Here is a 21,899-nt window from a genome sequence, read left to right on the forward strand (position 1 = left end):
AAGTGGAAACCCAATGCCTTAGTGTTTTAATCAATTAAATTTTCTCTAAATCAAATCTTGCATAAATCAACCTCTCAATCACACTTGTTTTTTTTCAGCTCTGCTATCTTTACACCGCTCTCTGTGGATACGACACTCGGACTTCCGAGCTACACTGCTATACGACACCTCCCTTGGGTTTTGCAAAGTGGTGCGAACATGTCCATCACATGCAAAACTGCAATAAAACTCGCCATATGTTCCATTTCCCCTTATTCATATCTTATTAAACTATTTTCTACTAATTTTGGCCAAGAAAAACTATTTTCCATTAATACACTCTTTTAACTTGCTTTCTTTTCCATTTCCCAAAATTAAAAGTGGATTTAGAACGTTTGTAATAACAAAATAAAGGATAAGAGGGCAACTAATTATTGTTTAGTTTACAATTTAATTTTAGAAAATCCATCAAATCATTTTGGTAACATTGAATTAGATCTTCAAACATCTATAATTTTGAAGATCATAATTCTGATTTAGAAACCTAAAACATTTTCATTTTACTTTTCATTTTCTAAGTATGACATCCGTTTATTTGAAGGGCTAAAATAAGATAATCGATATCATATATCTTTGTATTTTCAATTTGATTTCTGAATCGATAAATGATCTTGCATAACATAACATGTAGAAATATTTAGAAAACTTATGGCACATTCTACTATGTGTCTTTAAGTGGGTCCTTTCAAATTGCAGCATCCCAACATGTCCATGTGTATGTATTAAATGTTGCAATACAAAAATTTCTAGCTAGGATATAGTTAATCTGGAGATAACAGTTGAGTAGTATTGTGATGAGCATATGAATCAGAGAAAGAGCTCATGTAATTTTTTTTTTTTCTTATGTGAAAAATACAAGCAATTCTGGTTTCATAACATGGCTGAAAAACAGGGAAAGCACATTTACACAAGCTAATATGAATGCTATTTGAGTGGCAATTTGTCTATTTTAAATGAAACAAACAATTATGCAATTCAATAACTAGACACCAGCAGTAAGAGGAAAAAAAATGGAAATTACATATACATGATCTGTTCATGATGTGAGTCAAGCTTCATATAAGGTGCAATGCATATGGCGGCATTTTACGAGCAACAACCGCCGCTAGGAGAGGTGCTTGATTTTCCTGTTTCTGCTTCAAAATATTTCTCTTTGCTGCAGTTGAACCTTCTTCCAGGAGACTAGGAACTTCCATTATCTGTTACAGAATTCCAGTTGGTTAGAATTGACAACAGAACAAAATGTCACATATGTTCAGATAATCTCAATCATCTCCCTAATCCCACGACGACTGCTTTTGATTAGCAATACGACAACAAAAATTATATCAACAAGTTTGTAGGGATGAAGTTGCATAAGAACTTCAGTTCAGAAATTATCAAAACTTTCTCATAAGTACCTTTAATGCTAGCTCTTCGAAGCATTGCTCCACATTTTCTCTAGTTTTAGCGCTACATTCAAGAAACAAACATCCAAGATCTTTTGCAAGAGCAAGCCCCTCTTCTCTACTTACAGCCCTTTCAGATTCCTGAAATCACATAGAATTTCTTTCTTAACTTATTCAATAGATTGCGATAATAAAAAAAGGCCTTGTCTTTTCCACAAGTAAATTTAGGCTTTAATATAAACGACTAAAAAGAAAATTACACAAATGAAACCTAAAAGAAGTTTGTGACCTTCATTCTTGACAGTTGCATTTGAAGGCTTATAACTCATTTTAAGATCCTCTAAACTTGGGGTCACTTTGGTGACATGATCATCCGACAAACCTATTGGTGATTGAAATTTCCCATCCTTACATCGTGCCCATTCTTTCTTAAGCTCTCCCCAGTGTTCTGGTCCCTTCTCACTCCCTTCCTTATAATCAAACTCATGCTCTGCACCAAAAACCCAAATTCAATATAAAATGTGATAATGGTTATATGGCTCTTGATAATGAAATCAATCCAAACATATATATTGCATTACCAGCTTCTTTAGCTCTAATCAGTGTTGGATGCCAGTAGAAAAGAAAAAATGTAAAAACTAAGAGCTGAAGATGGGCTTGCTTTGATTCAACCATCATTCACAGCTTTTTTAAAAAAAAAAAACAATTAAGATTATATGAAAATGTTAAGACAATATTGATGAACTGTGAGTGTATGGATAGTGAAATTTATGGAGCTTCCTCAATCACACATGGCAGCAATATCACTGTATAAGTAACAGGATCTAGATATGGAAAGAAATCAGATATCCCTTTACCCTAATGTCATCCCCATTGTTGGTTTTAAATCCATGTCACCTATATTAGATGCTAATTATAAGTAACATTGCCTTGACTTGTTCACTTGAAATTAAAAGTACTATATATAGACATGAGAATTTGCCAACAACCAATCAGCTCAGGCTGGACCCAGAGTCCCAATTTTTATTTTTATTTTCCTAGAACGATTGGATAATAGATTAATCATCATCAAGGTCATCTTCTCTTTCACTAAAGAAACTCCATAATGACGTGATGCCAGATACTTATATAATATCACTCTTTCAGAAATGGGGTTTGAATGATTTCGATATTCGATTAGGTTCAACGGCTAGTCCCATGCGATTTTAGGCCATTGGATGAAAGTTTGATGGAGCTTCTTGAGACAATAAGAAAAAAAATCAAAATAGTTCATGATAGATATTATATTCGTGACATTATCAATTTATATCATATTTGGCAAATTACCCCATATGATTGGGAAGTAAGGATATAGTGTCCTATAGTAGTCCATTTTTAACAATTCATGAATGCATGGTAACGTATGAAATTTTGGACAAATACTTTGAATGAATCATTTGTGATGCCATTATAAATTAGGAACTCCAACTAGAAACAGATACATTGAAGAACAGAGGAAATTCAAGCATAGACAGTAGCGTGGTTTAAACTAACATAGCACGTTTAACGTATCACAGTGATATATGGAGCACATTGAAGTCCATATATGTGTTCCAAATTTTATTTTTAGAAATCAGATCTAACAAGAGTACAATTTTTTTTTTCTCCATCTTGTTTTGAGCTAATATATAAGTTTGTGAGTCCACTAGGGTTTCTGGCGAACTCTCTTATATCTTCAATTGTAATTAATAATCTTTGGTTTTTGGAAATAGAGGCGGATCATTCGACGATTGAGAGGTTGCAATGGCCTTGCATTCATCTCTGCATACTGCAATTAGTTTAGAACCACATTAGAAAGGAAAAAAAAAAAAAAAACAGAACAAAAATCTTTTCTATGTAATCAAAGGATGGAAGCACAGACAGCCACTTACATCATACACAGACAATCGAAGTAGGTCTATCTGTTCCCGTGAAACTGTCCCAAGCTGCATTGAGGCAATTAAAATTTAGGTAAGGAGCTAGTTAGATAACGTTCTTGGCCCGCACCCAAGAAATAGAAATTAAAAAAGACTAATTCAATTAAAAAGGAAAGGCCTATAGTTGAAGAAGGTTTACTTGTTTGCTCATGATCCAAATAACGCCTTCAGTGCATGGAGGAATGGTGAGTGAGCCTATGTATCTGTAGTAGTTTTTGCCATCCAATTCTACTATTTCTGCAGGATCAATCACCCCAATGCTTCTCTCTGTCTTTTTATCAGTCATAGATGCTATATCCCTCGCCAACTGAAAATTCAGAACCAGCAAATGTTAAAGATTTTTAGGACCTGTAGGACGTCCTGGGAAGACTTCACTAATTTCTTAGAAATTTGATATTTAAAACCTAAAAATCTAAGCTCTAAATGATGATTCTGCACCCTAAAACAATCAACTGTTAATAAATAATATCGAATTAAGTTGAAGAAAATTGAGTGGAAGTGAGGTTTTCACGACGCGTCATATCTTTAAGAAAGATTAGATGTCCTGTACGGTGTATATTCTTACGCTTATAGCATGGCATGTGTATGTAGTATATTAACGCATATAGTATGAGATTTGATGCATGCTAATATTTTGTATTAGTGATAACAAGCAAAAAAACAATTTGTCCAAAATTAATACTGGTAACTCGGGCTAAGTGGTGTAATGTAGGAGGCTGGCTCTTTCACCTTTGAGAGGAAGGCATCAGGGCGACCAATCTGGTAGAGGACTCCAACAACAGCAGTATTGCTTTCCACTTTCGGATCCATGCTTTGATAAACCATGTGGAGCTCCATATCGTACCTAACACAGGAAACTAGATCATGAGCATATCAACAAACAAATTTTATGCGTCACAATTTTCTGGCATTAAGAGAGACAGAGACCTCTTGCCATTAATGGAATGCTCGGAGGGAGAGTGCCAGTGGCTTTGTTTTAGGAAATACTGAATGCCACTGATCTCAATCGATCCGGCGTTGCCAGCCCACTCAAGCTGCATCCACCACATAAATACGATTATGAACTACCCCTTTACGTAATTAATATCTCCTAAATATGATTATGAACTTCAGAGTTTCCTTAATTACCTTAATGTCATGGCCTCTATTCTTGAGAGTGGCATTAGAAGGCTTGTAAGTCCTCTTTAGCTCCACCAAACTTGGGAGTATTTGAAAACTCTTACCTGGCAAATCTATTGGAGATTGCATGCCTCCATGTTTGCATGCTGCCCATTCTTTCTTGATCTCTCCCCAGTAAGCTGGCCCCTTCTTGCTTCCCTCAACATAATCAAAATCTCTCTCATCCTCTGCACCAATATAATATATATGTATTAGTATCCATAATCTTGGTTTTGATTGAATTTTGATTAAACCCAAGTGTTAAATTCAAGCATGTATTTTCGATCTAAGAAATGGATTATATGAGAAAAATAAAAGAATAAAAACATGTATTTTCATTCTGCATACCAACTTCTTGAGCTTTGACGACTGATATTGTTGAATGCGTGAACAGAAGTACAAAAACTAGAAAACGAGAAATGATGAAGATGGGTTTGCTTTGATGCTTCATGTTGATCATTTATTAGATGAAACATGCAAGTCTTTGTGATGCTCTGATCAGTAGCAGTTTTTGATTGGTATATATAGATAAAAACAACTGCAATTAAATTGAGGACAAAAAAGGGAGAGGCATTGCGATCACAAGTTTTTTGGATAGTCTTGGGCGGTATAACATGAGACGTCTCAAGACTAATGAATGCCATATAAATTACAAAGGCAATTTTATTGTACACTGCCAGTTTTGAGTTTGCTACCGAAAGTTTTGCATGATTTTGATCAATATGAGGAAAAGCCGGTAAAACTTAGACGAACATGAGCTGGGTAGAGTTTGGGTTGATTTTAGGTCTAAACCTCATCACGCTTGAGAAGACATGTAAAAGGAAAGTTTCACAATCCAAGGATTTCATTTTGGTTTATATTACTTTGGAAACTCAAAACCCAAAGTAATTGCATGTGTTTATGCCAAACAGAAAATAAAGTAAAATTTGTTTGGACAAAGAGAATAAAGTAAATGCATAATTTGGAAGTTTAACATGGGCTTAGCCAAGTTGGCTAGAGCGGATGTGCTCCCCACTCTGCACCCGAGTTTGAATCACCCTCCCGTAATTTAAATTAAATTAAAATTAGAATACCGCTTGTATAAAAAAAAAAATTATACACTTGAGTTTAGCAATACAATGAACCTTCGTGTTCTTCTTAATTTCTCTCATAGATAGGAGAATTTCTAAACAACTAGCCATACCCATACATGCATCTAGAAAATATTCTAAAATCTAATTATTTCCCAACAATATATCATGCAAAATATATTGATGTATAGGTCAATCAAATGGGTTTTCAGGGTATAAAAAAGCATGACTTGGATGATCCCTTTTATTTTATCTACTGTTCAAATTTTGTGTGTTTTCAGGATTATAGCATTTACTTTAGCAGAGAAACTATCCGAAATTGTAACCAACTTTGCACATCACCAAGCCAGCAATGCCAAATAACAACAAAGAAATTAAAAGCTAGTTTAAATACAACTAACACCGAATTCAAGAATCAAAATCAGACAATCAATATAAATAAAGGAAGTCTAAGAGCTTCATATACCCAAGCGTTTATCATAAGTGTGGGAATCGAATTAATTCATAATCTTAGGTCAAATAATTCCTTCAATTTGGGGATTATTTGACCTAATTGGGAATTATTCAATTTAATTGGGGATTACCCAATTAAATAGAATGTTACCTAATTAGGTTGAGGATTGATTTGATTCCTACGAATATTCTCAATTAAAGGAAGAGTTACCTAATTAAATTAGGTATTGATTTGATTGATTACCACAATTAGGGATTTGATTTATATCCCTAATAGATCAAATCCCTAATTAGTCAAATCTCGCCAAATTGGGGAGGAATAATTCCCTTCCATCTACCGAATTATTCCTCTGAAACCCTAGCTCTCGAGACCTCTATAAAAGGATGGCCACACACAAGGGTTGAGGTACGTCTAAAATTACTACCAAATCTCTGCATAAATTATTTCTCACAAATCCTAGCCGCCACTCTCTCTCTCTCCCTTTTACACAAGGCTCCGGCCACCACTCATGGTTCCGGCCACCCGGTTTTCACTACACATACATATTCCCGTACCCTATTTTAGCTATCGTTTCTCTATAGATCGATTGAACTGACTTAGGCATCGGAGGGCCTTTGGCCAACACCGCCCGGGTGTGGTCCTCTTATTGCTATTCATTTTGCATGGAGAAAGAGAAGCGGAGAAGACGAAGGAATCTTTCAACCGAATATTCTCGTGGGAGGAAATTTGCTCCCACAATAAGAATCAGAATCTCATCCTAAATTCAACCCGAGTTAATTACAAAAAGTGTGTACTCATTATACCAAATTAATTTGACTCGAGTTACAACGACTGCTATAATGTAATGCTATTATTAGTACATTGTAGTGACTCTTCACTTTTACTTTGGACTTGCATATGAATTAGTGACACTTGCCTACGCATATTTAGTTCGCTTCAATATCTCACACAAATTAGAGTAGTCAAATCAGTTAACATCTTTCTACCAAAAAGAGCTCACAAACAAGCAGTAAAAGTTGTGTTCATACTCTTAGCATATACACAGTTGTATTTTGTTGCAGTAGATCATGCAATGCAAACAGTTCGTTAAGAAGTCAGTTGTTTATAATTTAGGATATAAAAAAGCATAACTTGAGTGCCTCACACTATTTGTTTTACTTTTGGTTCACATTTGGTGTGTTTTCGAGAATCTTTAACAGCCCATGCCCGGCCCTTAATTTGCGAATAGAAGGCTGCAAATGTAATTTTACAAGTTCTATATTTAGGCTGCGGCTGACACTTCAGAAAACAAAAACGAGCATCTTGGAACTCAAACAAAAAAGCCAAACAAGACGTATATCACTTTTTTTTTGGTGATTAAAGAAATTGACATGAACAGAACCTGCTTCAATATGGTCTGAAATCATTACCGAAAACCAAAGGGTCAGAAAGTTGGACATATTTCAACGTGACTGCTTAAATTTCAAATGCAACTACAGGCCATGAACAAAAAAATAAAATAAAATTCAGATCGAATTTACCTTAATATAACTGGAAACAAGTTGATGTAGCCTCATTTTCTACCAAAAATAAGTCCACCCTAAATTCCTCCAGCTGCCAAACATTGGCTTCACAATAAGACCAAAACACATTAGTATTGATGAGTTGTACAGCTGGCAGCAAAAACAAATTCGCATGAGAATAGATGACTAGTCATTCTGGTTGACTAATCATACCGTTTAATATTTAAATGAATGCACGGTATGATTTTTATCTTTAAGGATTTTGATTCCATTTGAGCCATGACAAGATTAATCTCAATTTCTGTAATCATCTTGAGTGCAGACTTAACATAGCTTAAAGTACTTGAGCTTGATTGATTACATAAGAAATTACAAGTTTGTCAAGAAAAGCTACAAACATTAGCTAAACACAACCTAACAGAGCCAATAATAGAATTCATTTTCTCTCTCTTTTCTTCATTACCTCTTCTCTATTTTACTATCTTCATTTTATCTCTGTTCTTTTCATTGCCTCTTCTCTATTCTCTGATCTTAACACAAACACCCACATTCAATTCTTCTTTTTGAACAACTATATCATTTTTTATTTTTTCTCAAGATTGTATTTGGACTCGCTCCTTTCTTGCACCTCAAGACATTAAAACCAATCGATCCTCTTAGTGAAAATTTTAAGTTAATCGAAAGGAAACTTGGGATATGAATATGAGTATGCAAAGATAATTGAGCAAGTATATATTTAGGTAGAATTTCATATAATTCGGGATGTCTATAGAGTACACTAGGTTTAGTCCAATCATTCTCTATTTATTCTTGCACAAAACTAGTAAAATGATTTTATAATACTATATTTAGTTCACTCCAATATCTTATGTAAATTAAAATACAATACATTTGAATAAGATAAGAAAATAGTGTTATACCCACCCATATAAGCAAAGATTAAAATCTCAATCTTACCATTACTTATCAATTCCAACAAGCATTATTTATTCTAATATATCATGCAAATGGTTGGTTAATAGGTGAAATTTATTATTTCAGGGTATAAAAGCATGAAGGGAGTCATCACACTATTTGTTTCACCAATTGTTCATATTTTGTGTGTTTTCAAGACTAGCTGAGGAAACTTCACTTTGATTTTTTCAAGAGTTTGAAAATTTTCATATAACTCTAATGATAATAATACTTAGTATAATTGTTGTCGCTGTCGGTGTTGTTCATACTTACGCTTATTTCTATTATTGTCATTATTAAGCTAGGTGTGAATAATATAATTCATCAACGCGTTATAATTACTCCTTATATATATGCATTATGAGCTTCAAAATTTTCCTCTGTATTGTCTGAGTTGTCCTCTATAGACTACGGTATACTTTTTCTTTGGCTGTCTACCTCATTTTTGAAACCTAAATATTTCTTTATCTTTTAAGGGATATTAGGAAGAAGGGGATTTTTAGGGGCCCAACTATTGAATTGATCATTGATGGGGGGTTGAAGAAGTTGTAATGCATTTTGAGCAACTTGCTAGGAGCGTAGAACTTTCAGTCTCTAGTTTACCATAAAGCCCTTGACTGCTAATCAGCGACTTCAAGTTGAAGCAAGGCAACACACACAGATATATATATTATACATTTGGGATCTACTTAATCATCTACATCCATAAATCTTCTTTCAGTCAAAGAGGTAGGACCAAACATGTAATAAGAGTCAAAAAGGGCATCAAACGTACGTATTAGTGGGCCGATGAGGATGAGGTACCAGCAAATTCACTAGTCCAATGATTTCAACAAGAGAACGTTGTATTCTATATACTAGCCTCTCTGCATGCGCTTCCGCGCTTGCGAGAGGCTTTTTAAAAGAAAATTTTTAATTTATTTTAGAATTAAAACAAATAATGGGTAGTTGTGTTCCATAAAAAAAGGATCAATTATCTGATTTTTCTTTTAATTTTAAATTTTTTTTAATATGAAAAAGTGTAAATTTACCATATTATCCTCACTCAATTAATAATTTCAATTCTTAATGTTTGCATTAACCAAGGGCATTTTTTGGTATTTTGAATGTTTCACCATTCTTTGCCTTTTGCTTTATATATATAGATTAACATTATCCAAAAGCAGATTCTTAAATATATATACAGAGAAATTGTTCTATACGGACATCCGGACGTTATTATCATGTGGACGTCATGCATTTTGTACTATCTCTCCTTGCTTTCCTGTCTGTTTACAATAACATCTACATGATAATAACGTGTGAACATCAGAGAATATATTTTTAAGTAGTTTTCTTTCTTTTGTTACTATATATAGCTAGTTAGAGAGTTGCATGGATCTAAAAATGAAAAGCCTAAATTAAGGGATATGATTTGATCAAGGAACGAGAGTTGAGAGATTATATATTGGATTAATTTTTCGAGGTATTATTCTGAATTGGGTGGGTCAAATTTTTCAAAAGCTACCTCTCATTAAACCCTAGCTAAAAGTTGGTGGGTATAGGCATGGGGATTAGGATCGATGCATTTTGAAATCCTTTAACTGAATGGGGGCCATGGCTTGCAGTTAAAGTTGTAGAGAGAGGGGGCATTTCTTTTCTCTCTTCCACTTTACATGTTGGAGAGGAAAGGAATATGAATACAGCTCCTTTCTAACATAAATATTCAACAATGGACCACGCATTTGTCTGATTCTTCTGAGAATCTGATGAAGCGTACGAAATGCATCTATCAACGAGTCATAAGCAGCAAACTAGCAAAGTGAACGCGGTGCATTAAATCAAGAAATTTGAGCACAACGATTTTGAGTAGTCACTAATCACTACTAGAAAACTTCTGGATCTGCCATTGGTACACCCGTGACCTATATATTAAGGTAGGCCACAGATTTTCCGTAGTATGTTGGATACGATGAATTTTGCAGAATCTGTGTATGTTCCCATTTAAGTGTGTGTTTTTTTCACGGTTTAATTTGTAGTTTTATCTTAAAGAACTTCGGTGCAATTAGGTGTAGAAAGTCACTTATGCAGCTTGGATGACAATTTATTATTTGATGTGCACAAAACTATGAACTATCCTAACAAAAGTCCACAACAATGAACGTCTATACGTCTCTATACAACTAATCATCTATCCTAAACCAAATTAGGAGGGCCTACACCCATCAACTTCATTGGAACTTTTGGCAATGAAAGCATGCACCAACGCCAAAAGTGTATATCTATATAGTTTAGAATTAAAATAATTAAAATAAAAGGTAGCGTAATGTCATAATGAAAGCACAAAACAGGGGGGTATTTGAAAACTAATAAAAGCATAGATAGCAGCATCTATGTATATCCAGTATTATTTCTTTCCTAATTTCTGATTCCCCAAATTAGTCTTTTTCTTTTAGTGGGGCCCTCATGTCGAAGAAAGAGAGAAGAATAGAGAGCTGATCAATTTGTTCCCGGATCCGCAGGAGGAGGCTCCATACATATTTGATGATATGTATATATATAAGACATAATTATATTTGGTTGTTGCTGGGTTTACTGCACTGCATGTGTAATGTAGGCCCTTTATATTATTTACTGCTGCGGCTTTGAAACTGGGGTTGATTGAATTAACCAATCAGATTCATAACTGGATGAAAGCTCAGCGAAAGGTTTGGATGAAAAGAAAAGGACCAGTTGCTGTTGAAACTGTATTTGTTCAGCTTAATTCATGCACTGATGTTTCAAAAAGAAACAAAATTTCTCAGCTCAAGAAAAAGATGTGTATCATTTTGTCAGATACGTATCCCTCTTTGTTAATCATATAAAAGCACCAATTGTCAAAGCTAGTTTCAAGAAACCGGATATTTTGATATGTTTGTTTCCACGAAGAGGAAAGAAGCTACATCTTTTGAGTACCTTTTTATTTATTTATTTATTTTAAGTTTTGAACACAGGCAATTACTAAAGGAATCTGAGGTTTCACCTCAAAATTGCAATGGGAGAGTAGGATAAGCCCATGCTAGATCCCACCTTTACATTCTCACACGACTCCGCATGTGTGGTGAATTTTCAAGCCTAACACGCGGACAATATATATTGGGTGACGTGAAACATGTGTGGCTGTTGGGCATTCACAAATAGGCAACCCGAAGAAAGTTGAGGTTCCATCCCAAAATCAATTGGCAATGGAGAGGTAACCCAACACCTTATAAGTCCTAAGTCGCACTTTTTCACCTACACATTCTCACAATTACTACTATAATTTCATGGGTTTTGATGAAGAAGAAAAGATGAAATGCTGGTGAAAAATCAAGGCTGCATTGTACCAGCCGAATTAAGGGGGCAGCCTTATTAACTGTGGTTTAGAGTACCAGGGTCCAAAAAGTCAAAAAGCCCTGCCAGACACCACGAGATACCAACTTCTTTACCTACCTTTCCATATTGCAAAACCCTAGCTAATTGGTATAATGGTCCAATTAGCTAGTGCCATTTCACTCTATCTAGGATCTATCTGCTTGAAATTTGGTATTATAAACCATTAGGAGCACAGTTTAACCCATCATGGTTAATTATTGTCTATCAGTCTACTCCATTTAAAACATTTAAAATAACGATGTCTGAAAGTATCAAGTTTGAATTCTTTTTTCTTTTTTTAAATAAAAAAGGAAAGTAAAATGGAGACTAGCTCCTTTAGGAGATAGATTTTCATGCAATAGGAATAGTAATTTCTGACCAATAGCGCAATGACACTTAAAATAACTTTTTCGCATGTCATTGCATTATTAGCCGCAGATAAAAAAACAGTCCCATCTCCGTTGTAATAAAGTTTTTTTCTCCTCCAGAGCAGCCGGATTCGCATAGTAAACAGTCTCTGTGTGGTTCTTTTTCTTTTCCCCTCCATTAAGTGAATTCCTAAAAGTCTATATCAATGATTATAAAAGAAGAGCACTGAAATGACACTAATGGGTACAGTAAGAAAGAAAGGAGTGTGAGAGAAGAGGGCAAGTGACCATCTTCTCCACTCACTCCACTCACTCCAATTACTGTATATTGTCTTCCCAAATTAAACATGCAGCTCAATCACTGAAACACTAACTAGATTCTTGGACCAAATTGGTATACAATTCCTAGCAATTATAAAAACTATCCTAACATTTCCTCAAAAATGGTTCCCAGAACCTGCATTGTCCTGCTCTTTCTTCTCTGCTCATTTTCTTCTCTTGCCACAGCATTCCTCAACCTCACTCTTCCTGGCCAACATCCCAACCCAGAAGAAGTTGTTCAAGAAGTTCATAGGTAAATACATAGCTTTAATTACCTCCTCTGTTTTTTTTCCCTCTGTTTTCTTCTGTTTCTCAGCCTTTTGTAGATCTGAGTTATCAATCTTAACTTCTTTTTTCCCTTTATTTTTCAGGAAGGTTAATGCTTCTTTGGCAAGAAGGCAAATGCTGCAAGGAACCCAAAAATACCAGGACTCTTCATGCCTAACAGGAAACCCAATAGATGACTGTTGGAAATGTGACCCAAATTGGCCAAACAACAGGCAGAGCTTAGCAGATTGTGCAATTGGGTTTGGCCAGTATGCTCTTGGAGGCAAAGGTGGTGAGTATTATATTGTCACAGACTCTTCTGATGATGATGCTGTGAATCCAAGGCCAGGCACTCTGAGATATGCTGTGATACAGACTGAGCCTCTCTGGATTGTGTTCCCTGGGAACATGCTCATCAAGCTCTCCCAAGAGCTCATCTTCAACAGCTACAAGACCCTTGATGGCCGTGGAGCCAATGTCCACATTGTGGGTGGTGGCTGCATCACATTGCAGTTCATAAGCAATGTCATTATCCACAATGTGCATGTCCACCACTGTTATCCGTCAGGTACATGAGTTTTCCACTTCATTTCATGAATTTTTATTTACCATATACGCATGGTTTGCTCGTAGTTTAAGTTTATTCAGATTTACTTGATACTTATGATTTACGAATGATTGCACATATTTAGTTTTATCTAATATATATGACTTATAAATAAGAGACTGAGTGTATCTAGATTTACTTTAGATTTACCTTAAAACCCTTTGCCGGGTTGTTCTTGCTTTTACTCAAAAATAATTTCGGTGTATGATCTTGGAATTAGCTCAAGTAGCGGAGAAGGAGTTTGAGAAAAATTGGTTAGGATTAGAATAAGTTAAGAGTTGGATTCCTTTCCATGCAGGTGACGCTAATGTGCGTTCAAGCCCAAGCCACTACGGCTACCGCACAAAATCAGACGGTGATGGGATCTCCATCTTTGGATCCAAAGACATATGGATAGACCATTGCAGCCTATCACACTGCAAGGATGGTCTGATAGATGCAGTAATGGGGTCCACAGGGATCACAATATCCAACAACTACTTCTCCCACCACAATGAGGTGATGCTTTTGGGACACAGTGATGACTATTTGCCTGACTCAGGCATGCAAGTGACCATAGCCTTCAATCACTTTGGTGAAGAACTAGTGCAGAGAATGCCAAGGTGCAGAAGAGGCTACATCCATGTGGTCAACAATGACTTTACTCAATGGGAAATGTATGCAATTGGGGGCAGTGGAAATCCCACAATAAATAGCCAAGGCAATAGATATACCGCTCCATCAAACCCTAATGCCAAGGAGGTGACAAAGAGGGTGGAGACAGCAGAAGGGAAGTGGAAGGATTGGAACTGGAGATCAGAGGGGGACATTTTGGTAAACGGAGCTTTCTTTGTGGCTTCAGGGAAGGGTGTGGAGTTTAACTATGAGAAGGCCTACAGTGTGGAGCCTAAGTCTGCTGTTCTCATTGACCAGCTCATCATGCATGCTGGTGCCCTTGGAGTTGGTGGCAGGTCTCTTCCTTTTTCTTTTTTGTCTCTTTTTCTTTCTCTTTGCTCTCTTTTTCCCTCTTTTTCACTCTCTTTTACTTTTCTTAATTATCTATGGACTACCTTGATTATCTCCACTAAGTTCATTCCAAAATTATGGTGGGCTGATTCTAAGCTCAAACTTGAAGAAGGTGGATCTACTTGGTTTTGGGGTCATCTTGGGCCTCTATCTTGCTTAATTTTGGACCAAATAGGACTTGTAGTATAATGTTTCACTTATTTGATATCTCTGCATCCATGAAAATGAGCCCAAGATGTCTCTTTTTACTTTTAGTAAAAGACATTTGAAATTGACTCAATTCATATGGGATGTGTTTGGGTAGGGTTTTTCTTAGTGCTAAACCAACTTTTGAATTTACAAAAGCGCTTTTGATAGTGTTTGGTAATAAACAAAAGTGCTTTTTGCGGTCAAAGAAACATTGTTATCTAGTAGACAAATTTTCAAAAAGCGCCTACTTGCTGTGAATATGTAAAGTCTTGGGTTGAAATGGTAAAACTAAGACCTGTGCAATGTTATACTCTGGAAATTATGGCAATGCATGATGCAATTTTGAATGAACAGGGACAACAACCTGGGGAAGTGGAGCTCCGGATCCAACGGTGACGGAAACGGTTTAGGGTCGGGTCCAGACTACACAGATGACATGTCGGGAAGTAGCAGCAGGAACATTCCACTGCCACTTTCATCCACATCCACTCTCTTCTCCTTTTTGATCTCATTGTCATGCTTGTTATTTTTGTATATTATCCCAGACATGCATTTCACAATGAGAAAATAATCAGTGGTTTCAATTGCTTTTATATTTATATCATCAATGTCTCTGCATATTCAACCACGTTTGACTAAGAACCATGTTTGGTACACGAGAGAAGATAGAGAAGACATAAGAGCAATATAATCTACTGCCTTTTGCTTTAGGCTAATTATAACTATAGTTTAGTTTACTTTTAATTAGGATGAGATGTCTTCTGGAGCATATACATCTAACTCTTAGGGCATGTTTGGTACTATTTTTGAAAGAACTAAAAGTGCTTTCTAAAGAAGTCATTTCAAAGTGTTTTTCCAGTACGTATTTGGATTTTTAATAAAAATTAATTTCAATGTTCTTCTAATAAAAACACTACGCACTTCTAAAAAAACGTTTATAAGTATAACTGCTTCCTATAAAAGCAGTCTCACACGAGCCCTTAGCTATACTAAAAATGGACAAAGAGTGATGCAGTTCCCAGTTAGTTCCAAATCACTTTATTTTATATTGAAGTTGAACAGCTCTTTATATCCATTGGAACAATCAGTCCAGGTTACCAATTTAAATACTAATGTTTGGCTGGGTGGACAGAATGGTGTTGAGGTATTGGTGTTAGGTTTTGATACCAGATAGATATTCAGCCTTTGAGAATTTAAAACAGGAATTAAGAACCTGGGTTGTGATATTTGTTTTCTCTAGGTCATCATAAGCCAGCAAGTGACGTCTACTGAGGCTCTTGTTCAGTTCATGTAGCTGTAGGCATGTTCAATTTATTAATTCAATGCCACCTCATAATCTAGTTGCCAGATGGATAATGTTATCTTCTGCTTTTTGCTTACGCTTGACCAACTCTTTTGCTCATCAAGATTACAAGCAGCATATATATTGTCTCACTATAATGGAGCAATGAAAAGTAAAGAGTTTTGAACTATAATTATTATTATCCATTTATGGATAAAAAGTAGATGGTTTGCCACAAGCTGTTTTTTTCCTTCTTCTTTTTTGACCAATTGATAGGTTTAAGTTACATCTTGGATCTCTTTTTTGGTATTTTTAAAGGACCTTTTCTATTGATAGGGGCGACACACACTACACTGATTAGGACTCGAACCCATGACCTTGTCTGGGGAAGCAATTACTCCAAACCACTACACTAGTGAGTCCTTTGCGCATCTTGGATCTTTAGAGATTCATGTAATTACCAAACTTACTTGGTTAACTGATCTTTATAATTCAATGTTGGAGGGCAACTTAATTTATGGCGATGCTTTCTTACTCCCAAATGCTGCAGAATTTTTATCAGTAAAACTTGAAGGGTTAAATCACAACCATCTTAGATTAGTTCTTGTTACTGATCTCAACTCTATTAGCAGCTTGTTTTGCTGATTAAATCTGTCTCCCACCATGCATCTTATTTCTCTAACAAAATAAATTGGTCATCGATCACTTTCTTCTTCATTGTTTTAACTCTTGCTTAGCTGCTACGGTACCTTGGTAGGTCTTCTTCATTGTTCTTCAAGTTGGATGCTTCTCTCTCTCTCTCTTTTTTTTTAGGGTGGAAAGTTTGGATGCTTTAGTTAAGCTTAGTCGGCTTTTTCCCTAAACTATTTGTCTTAAATGACTATATCTACCAGCATTTACGACGATGATGGGAAACTGCAACAGTTTAGAAGAGAAACATGATAAATTTTCAATTTGATTAAGTTGGTTCTACATCACATACATGCATGCCACTTTGAATTACAATTTGAAGGCTCTAAGTGTTCGAAATGCAAAAACTATTCACCATTCATACTCTGGCCCATTCATTCTTATAAGGCCATCAGCTGCGCCATAATTGTTTCATGTAGACATGCTGGAGTTGGAAGGAAGAAGTTGTGTTTCTCGTAGCAGCAACGTGATTTTCAATCTAGAGGCTCGGAGTTCATTTGATCCACAATTCAAAATATTAAGTGTCTGTTAGTTCATGTCCCAGAGGAAACTTGGACACTCCCTTCTATTGCTATCATCTGGAGTCCATGTCAGATGACACAAATCTGACTCTACACTATTACAGTCCTGATTATAGTTTATTCCACTTTGTTCGCTTGATAATTCGGATATCCAATCTGATAACCTGGTTTCGTACGGAGAATTTGTCAATGCAAATTCCGATAAACCAAGATCATCAGAGCAAGGATCCTTGGCTCCACATAAATTTGAAACTGAGTCATGGTCTTGATTAAAGTTGTACTGTTTTTCAGCACTCATATCACCTTCCTGAAAGAAGAGACTTTGCTGGCCCTTGTTTGACGTACATTGGAAGTTTCCTGCAGACAGAGCAAGTGTAACTGTAAGTAGATAAATAACCTTAGCAGTAACATATATCAGAAAGCAGGAAAAAATGATGAAGTTCTGTACCATCTTGAATTGGTTCTTTCTTCTTTAAATGTGTCCTCCAGTAATTCTTGATCTCATTATCAGTTCTTCCAGGAAGCATTTGCGCGATCTTCGACCACCTACATGACGGATATAGTTAGAGGACCACTTATCAAAATTGGTAAACATAACTTATGCACTTAGGCAGCAGTGCTAGCAGTGGTAATGTCAAACTTGAATAGGTAAAGACAAGAAAATTAAGAACCTTACTTGTTGCCCCAACGTTCATGAAGATGAAGGATTATTTTCTCTTCTTCGACAGTGATATGTCCATGCTTAAGATTTGGACGGAGATAGTTCAACCACCTCATCCTGCAACTCCTACCACTCCTCCTTAGACCTGCAGCATGTAAACAGATTCTTAATTTCTGTTCTCCACATGTGTAAAATGAGTCATCTCCAAAATTAACTAATAAGAATCACATGTAATGTACGTACCTGATTCTTTCGCTAAAGCATCCCACCTCCGATTCCCCTTTAGATTTACGTAGGCTGTGAGTTGTTCATCTTCCTCTTCAAGCCATGGGGACCTTTGCGCAGTTTTTCTCCTTCGATGTCTGCTTGACAAGTCATTATTGGTGTGACAAACCAAGAGACATTAAATCCTTATATACGAGAAGCAAAGGTAACTAGGAGTTGGGGAAAAGAGAAAAAAGAGAGGGTGATTAGAACTTCTTACATGCCACACTAGGTGGACACATCACTAGTTTGTGGGACTCCACCATTGGCTTGCATAAATTCATGCTAATAAGGCAACAATTAGGTCATCCATGAAGGTGAACAGTTGATAATTCTAGTTCTATCTCCCTTCTTACATCACATTTTTTGTCTCTATAAGCAGATGTTGTCCTTCTATGAAAATTATATTATTGATTTTACTGCAGCATATAGATATCTATTTTGTCTCTGCCTATCTTAGAAAGTTAGCAGAGCAACATTACTATATGATTGTATAAAAAAGAGAGGATAGAGATAATGTTTTGGAAGGTGGCCAAGTCAAGCAAGATTTTGAAATAGATTAATAGATCTTGTGGATACTTTTCATTGGCATATCCGGAAACAACTTTGGACTGACTGCACATCACTTGATCCTATAGAGGAGGAAGGGTTTGTTCTCAAATGAAACCAGAAATGATAATCAAATTTGATAAAGACATTAGCATTGTGTTGATGACAGCGATTGGATCCAAGAACTTGATTTGGGGCTTTCATTTAATTCAAAACCATGTTACAAGCTTCAAGGGTCAAGAGCATAAGCTGCATGCCAACTTTATATGCATACATTGGTGTGGTGCATGTACAGTGAAGCGAAAGAGTTCAAAAATAACAAAACTTCACATTACTCAAAACCTCATATAATTTAAATTTAAAGTATTAATGTAACATATTGAACTAAAAGCAGTAGAGTTCAGGGGCCAAGACAACATTGAAAAAAGGGAACTCCTCATGCCACAATCCAAAACAAGAAACCTCCCGCATCTGATCTATGGATACTAGGAACTACGTACACCTTAACTGCAGAACAAGCAAGAAGACAACACAAGAGGAGATCTTAGTATGTCATTCTTCCTGAACCGGCTTCTGCTGACTGCAAGTACTTGTCCTCTTGATAACAGGAATGCATGCACTAGCGATCTATGAATGATTTATTCATGAGATTGACAGCATCATCCATGAACTGCATCATAGACATGACCAATGTATTAATTTAAAAGTCCTTTGCAAATATGGATTCTCATGTTTTATGTATGAAAGCATAGTTTGTTGTTTCCCATCAAAACTAAGTACTTGACAAGAATCAAACAAGAGTACACCACCAATTATCAACAACAAACAGTGGAAACTACAATTTAAGACCGAGGACTCAAAGAAAGGGCGGAGCATAAAGTATTTTCTTGCTCATTCACTTCAGAACAAGTGAAGGCATAACATTTACAGAGAACTTTTAATTTAGCACTATAAATCTTCCACTAGTCAGCTATAACTAAAACCCAACCTCCTTCCACTTTGTAACAAAAATCATTAACATTTTGGGAAAACCAGGTCTAGTCTGCATACACTAGGCCACAGCCTGAAAAGACAAGCTGATTAATTTACACAATGCTTAACCACAGAAAACATTTGGCAGCAATGAAATATATGCATGTATCCAGTTTTGAATTTCATTATGGTGCTGTGTGAAGATCATTTTCAGAATTTTCATGGCGATTTGACACAAAAGAATTAATTTTTTTCCTTCAAATGATACAAGAGAACAAAATGGCATAATATTATTTTCAGCAAATCTAACCAGGCAAACCAGGAATGTTCTGTCACAAGCTGGTTTTATTATTGGGCAAATTTCATTTCATTGGTACTTTTTCCATTCCATGAAATTGGGAACCAATTCATCAGCAATTTAAGTTGGGGACAACACCATTTCTCAAGGGCATTTGCACTTTATTTCTTTCTTTCTTTCTTTCTTTCTTTTTGGTCTAAAGCTATCTGCTCTCATTACCGAGTCAAGAATGTTAACTCCAAAAGGTGAAAACAGATATGAAACATGGAAATTTACCTTTCCAAGCTGCTTGAGCTCTCGTCCAACTGGTTCCAAAAACTTCAAGTTAACTTCAATAGGCCATACCTGCATGAAAATCAGGGATCAATTAAAAGAATAATAACAAAGAAGCACGAGAGGCAAGGTAGATCTAATAGACTATGTAAAAACTTGATACATCTATGACACGGGCACAAAATGCAAATCAAAGCATTAAGATTTCTCTATATTTTGCATTTTGAAACACCATCTATCAAACATACTACAGGATCTGCCTTCCTAAAAGTAGAAATACATGACTAAATACACCTCCGGAAAAGCAGAATAAATAATTATAGAAAACAATTCCAGACTTTTAATAAAGTAATAAAATTTTAAGGGTAACATGAGATAGAGAAAAAAGATAAGACCCTAGTTAGAACATAAAGGCAATGCCATATTCTACAAAGTTCGAACTTTACAATGAACACCTGGTTTAAAGGTTAAAAAAGAACAATAGGCAAACTAACAACATTGGCGCCAAGAAGAAGCAGAAGTTTCTATTCTAAATGTGCACAGTTAGCATAAAATATATATAAGGAAAACATAAAATAACAGCCATAGCACTCTACCTAGAACTTACAGCCAGCAACTATTGGCGTGTACTTACTACTTATTCGCATATGCCACCATAGTTGCACACACAACCCGCATAATGCTTAAGTTATTTGTGAACATAATTGAAGAATCGCATCACTTACATACAAATGAGGAAAATTGAACTAACCCATGAAACTATTTGTCAAAATTTGGGAACTAAGAAACTTATTGAAGGCAGAATGAACCAAATAAGTTGCATAAATTTTAGTGACGAAAAAAAAATGGAAGAGTAGGAGGCAACCTTGACACCAAGTAACTTGATAGGCGTAACTTGTCCCGGGACAATGCACTCAGGGCCTGCTGCTTCCACTATGGCTTCCATTCCTAACCCACTTCCTACCGGGTTCGGGTGCTGCAAAATTAAACTTTTTTACGATGACCCAGAGGAGAAAGAGAAAAAAAACAAAAAACAAAAAAACAAAGCAATTACAAGTGTAGAAGGAGAGTGAGGTGTTTGAGATAGAGAAAAGGAACCTTCATGACAGCGATGGCATAATTGGAAGTAGGGTTCTGGGTTATTCGGAGAACAGGGGAATGGTGAATTTTGGGGATGGGTTTGGTGTTTGAGGCCCTCCAAGGCACGTCCTTTGGCAGTGAAGAACCACCTCCTCCTCCTTTACGGGACATGCCCTTCTTTCGTATAGAGAGAGAGAGAGAGAGAGAGAGAGAGAGAGAGAGAGAGAGTCTGCGTGTCTGGTTTTGAGTTGATGATGAATCGATGCTGAAGAAGCCACAAAATGATGGATAAATCACTTAGGACCTGAGGTTTGTATCTTTTGGAGCGGCCTCTGTTTTTTCCTTTTCTTGTTTTTGATTTGTGGGGTTTTCTAATTTGTGACTAAGAGATAGGGGAAAATGATATATCTTTATTAGACGCTTTTCTTTTTGTCATCCAGAAATAAAAATTAAAACCTTTCAATTCCTAATTTCTTTTCATAATTTTGTTTCCTTTATATCAGGAATTTCTTCTTAGTATTTTGATCTAGAAAAATTGTTCTTTCGAAAAACTTTGCAACTTTGCATAGAACAGGTCAAAGCCTATATAAATTTTCAGAAGACTAAAAGAAAATTCCTTTTTTTGGAAAATACACAATCTGTATTTGGATCATATCCTAA

General features: G+C 35.8%; 4 protein-coding genes across 4 annotated transcripts; 1 reads left to right on the forward strand and 3 right to left on the reverse strand.

The window, feature by feature from the left end:
- Positions 1-2,849: 2,849 nt before the first annotated feature.
- On the reverse strand, positions 2,850-5,148 carry LOC110759409 (carbonic anhydrase Nec1-like). The gene is made up of 7 exons (XM_021961456.2): positions 4,889-5,148; positions 4,511-4,728; positions 4,310-4,416; positions 4,112-4,226; positions 3,522-3,689; positions 3,338-3,391; positions 2,850-3,234 (listed from the first exon to the last, which is right to left on the reverse strand). Exons 1-7 carry the CDS (start codon positions 4,998-5,000, stop codon positions 3,142-3,144), a joined length of 867 nt encoding a protein of 288 aa, XP_021817148.2. The 5' UTR covers positions 5,001-5,148; the 3' UTR covers positions 2,850-3,141.
- Positions 5,149-12,482: 7,334 nt separating this feature from the next.
- On the forward strand, positions 12,483-15,248 carry LOC110759404 (Pectin lyase-like superfamily protein). The gene is made up of 4 exons (XM_021961453.2): positions 12,483-12,834; positions 12,953-13,416; positions 13,754-14,405; positions 15,004-15,248. Exons 1-4 carry the CDS (start codon positions 12,704-12,706, stop codon positions 15,218-15,220), a joined length of 1,464 nt encoding a protein of 487 aa, XP_021817145.1. The 5' UTR covers positions 12,483-12,703; the 3' UTR covers positions 15,221-15,248.
- Positions 15,249-16,903: 1,655 nt separating this feature from the next.
- On the reverse strand, positions 16,904-18,789 carry MYB27 (myb domain protein 27). The gene is given in 5 exon segments (XM_021961465.2): positions 16,904-17,499; positions 17,591-17,688; positions 17,819-17,948; positions 18,047-18,134; positions 18,137-18,789. Coding segments are annotated over 5 exon segments (711 nt in total). The 5' UTR covers positions 18,182-18,789; the 3' UTR covers positions 16,904-17,149.
- A 135-nt stretch (positions 18,790-18,924) lies between these two features.
- LOC110759411 (uncharacterized) lies at positions 18,925-21,776 on the reverse strand. Its single transcript, XM_021961459.2, has 4 exons — positions 21,258-21,776; positions 21,025-21,135; positions 20,163-20,231; positions 18,925-19,286 (listed from the first exon to the last, which is right to left on the reverse strand). Exons 1-4 carry the CDS (start codon positions 21,408-21,410, stop codon positions 19,236-19,238), a joined length of 384 nt encoding a protein of 127 aa, XP_021817151.2. The 5' UTR covers positions 21,411-21,776; the 3' UTR covers positions 18,925-19,235.
- Between the last annotated feature and the right edge of the window lie 123 nt (positions 21,777-21,899).

This window comes from Prunus avium, chromosome 7 (assembly GCF_965620075.1).
Source record: "Prunus avium chromosome 7, drPruAviu1.hap1.1, whole genome shotgun sequence".
NCBI lineage: Eukaryota > Viridiplantae > Streptophyta > Magnoliopsida > Rosales > Rosaceae > Prunus > Prunus avium.

What these genes read in the sequence shown, in the direction of transcription:
- LOC110759409 (XM_021961456.2), bottom strand. Translation starts at nt 5,000, where the DNA reads ATGATCAACATGAAGCATCAAAGCAAACCCATCTTCATCATTTCTCGT. An exon ending in CGTCAAAGCTCAAGAAGTTG is followed by an intron (nt 4,729 to 4,888) that starts GTATGCAGAATG and finishes ATATTGGTGCAG; the next exon opens with AGGATGAGAGAGATTTTGAT. An exon ending in TTCGATTGTCTGTGTATGAT is followed by an intron (nt 3,235 to 3,337) that starts GTAAGTGGCTGT and finishes AACTAATTGCAG; the next exon opens with TATGCAGAGATGAATGCAAG.
- LOC110759404 (XM_021961453.2), top strand. Translation starts at nt 12,704, where the DNA reads ATGGTTCCCAGAACCTGCATTGTCCTGCTCTTTCTTCTCTGCTCATTT. An exon ending in GTTGTTCAAGAAGTTCATAG is followed by an intron (nt 12,835 to 12,952) that starts GTAAATACATAG and finishes TTTATTTTTCAG; the next exon opens with GAAGGTTAATGCTTCTTTGG. An exon ending in GCCCTTGGAGTTGGTGGCAG is followed by an intron (nt 14,406 to 15,003) that starts GTCTCTTCCTTT and finishes TTGAATGAACAG; the next exon opens with GGACAACAACCTGGGGAAGT.
- LOC110759411 (XM_021961459.2), bottom strand. Translation starts at nt 21,410, where the DNA reads ATGTCCCGTAAAGGAGGAGGAGGTGGTTCTTCACTGCCAAAGGACGTG. An exon ending in ATGCCATCGCTGTCATGAAG is followed by an intron (nt 21,136 to 21,257) that starts GTTCCTTTTCTC and finishes TTAATTTTGCAG; the next exon opens with CACCCGAACCCGGTAGGAAG. An exon ending in AGCTCAAGCAGCTTGGAAAG is followed by an intron (nt 19,287 to 20,162) that starts GTAAATTTCCAT and finishes TCTATGATGCAG; the next exon opens with TTCATGGATGATGCTGTCAA.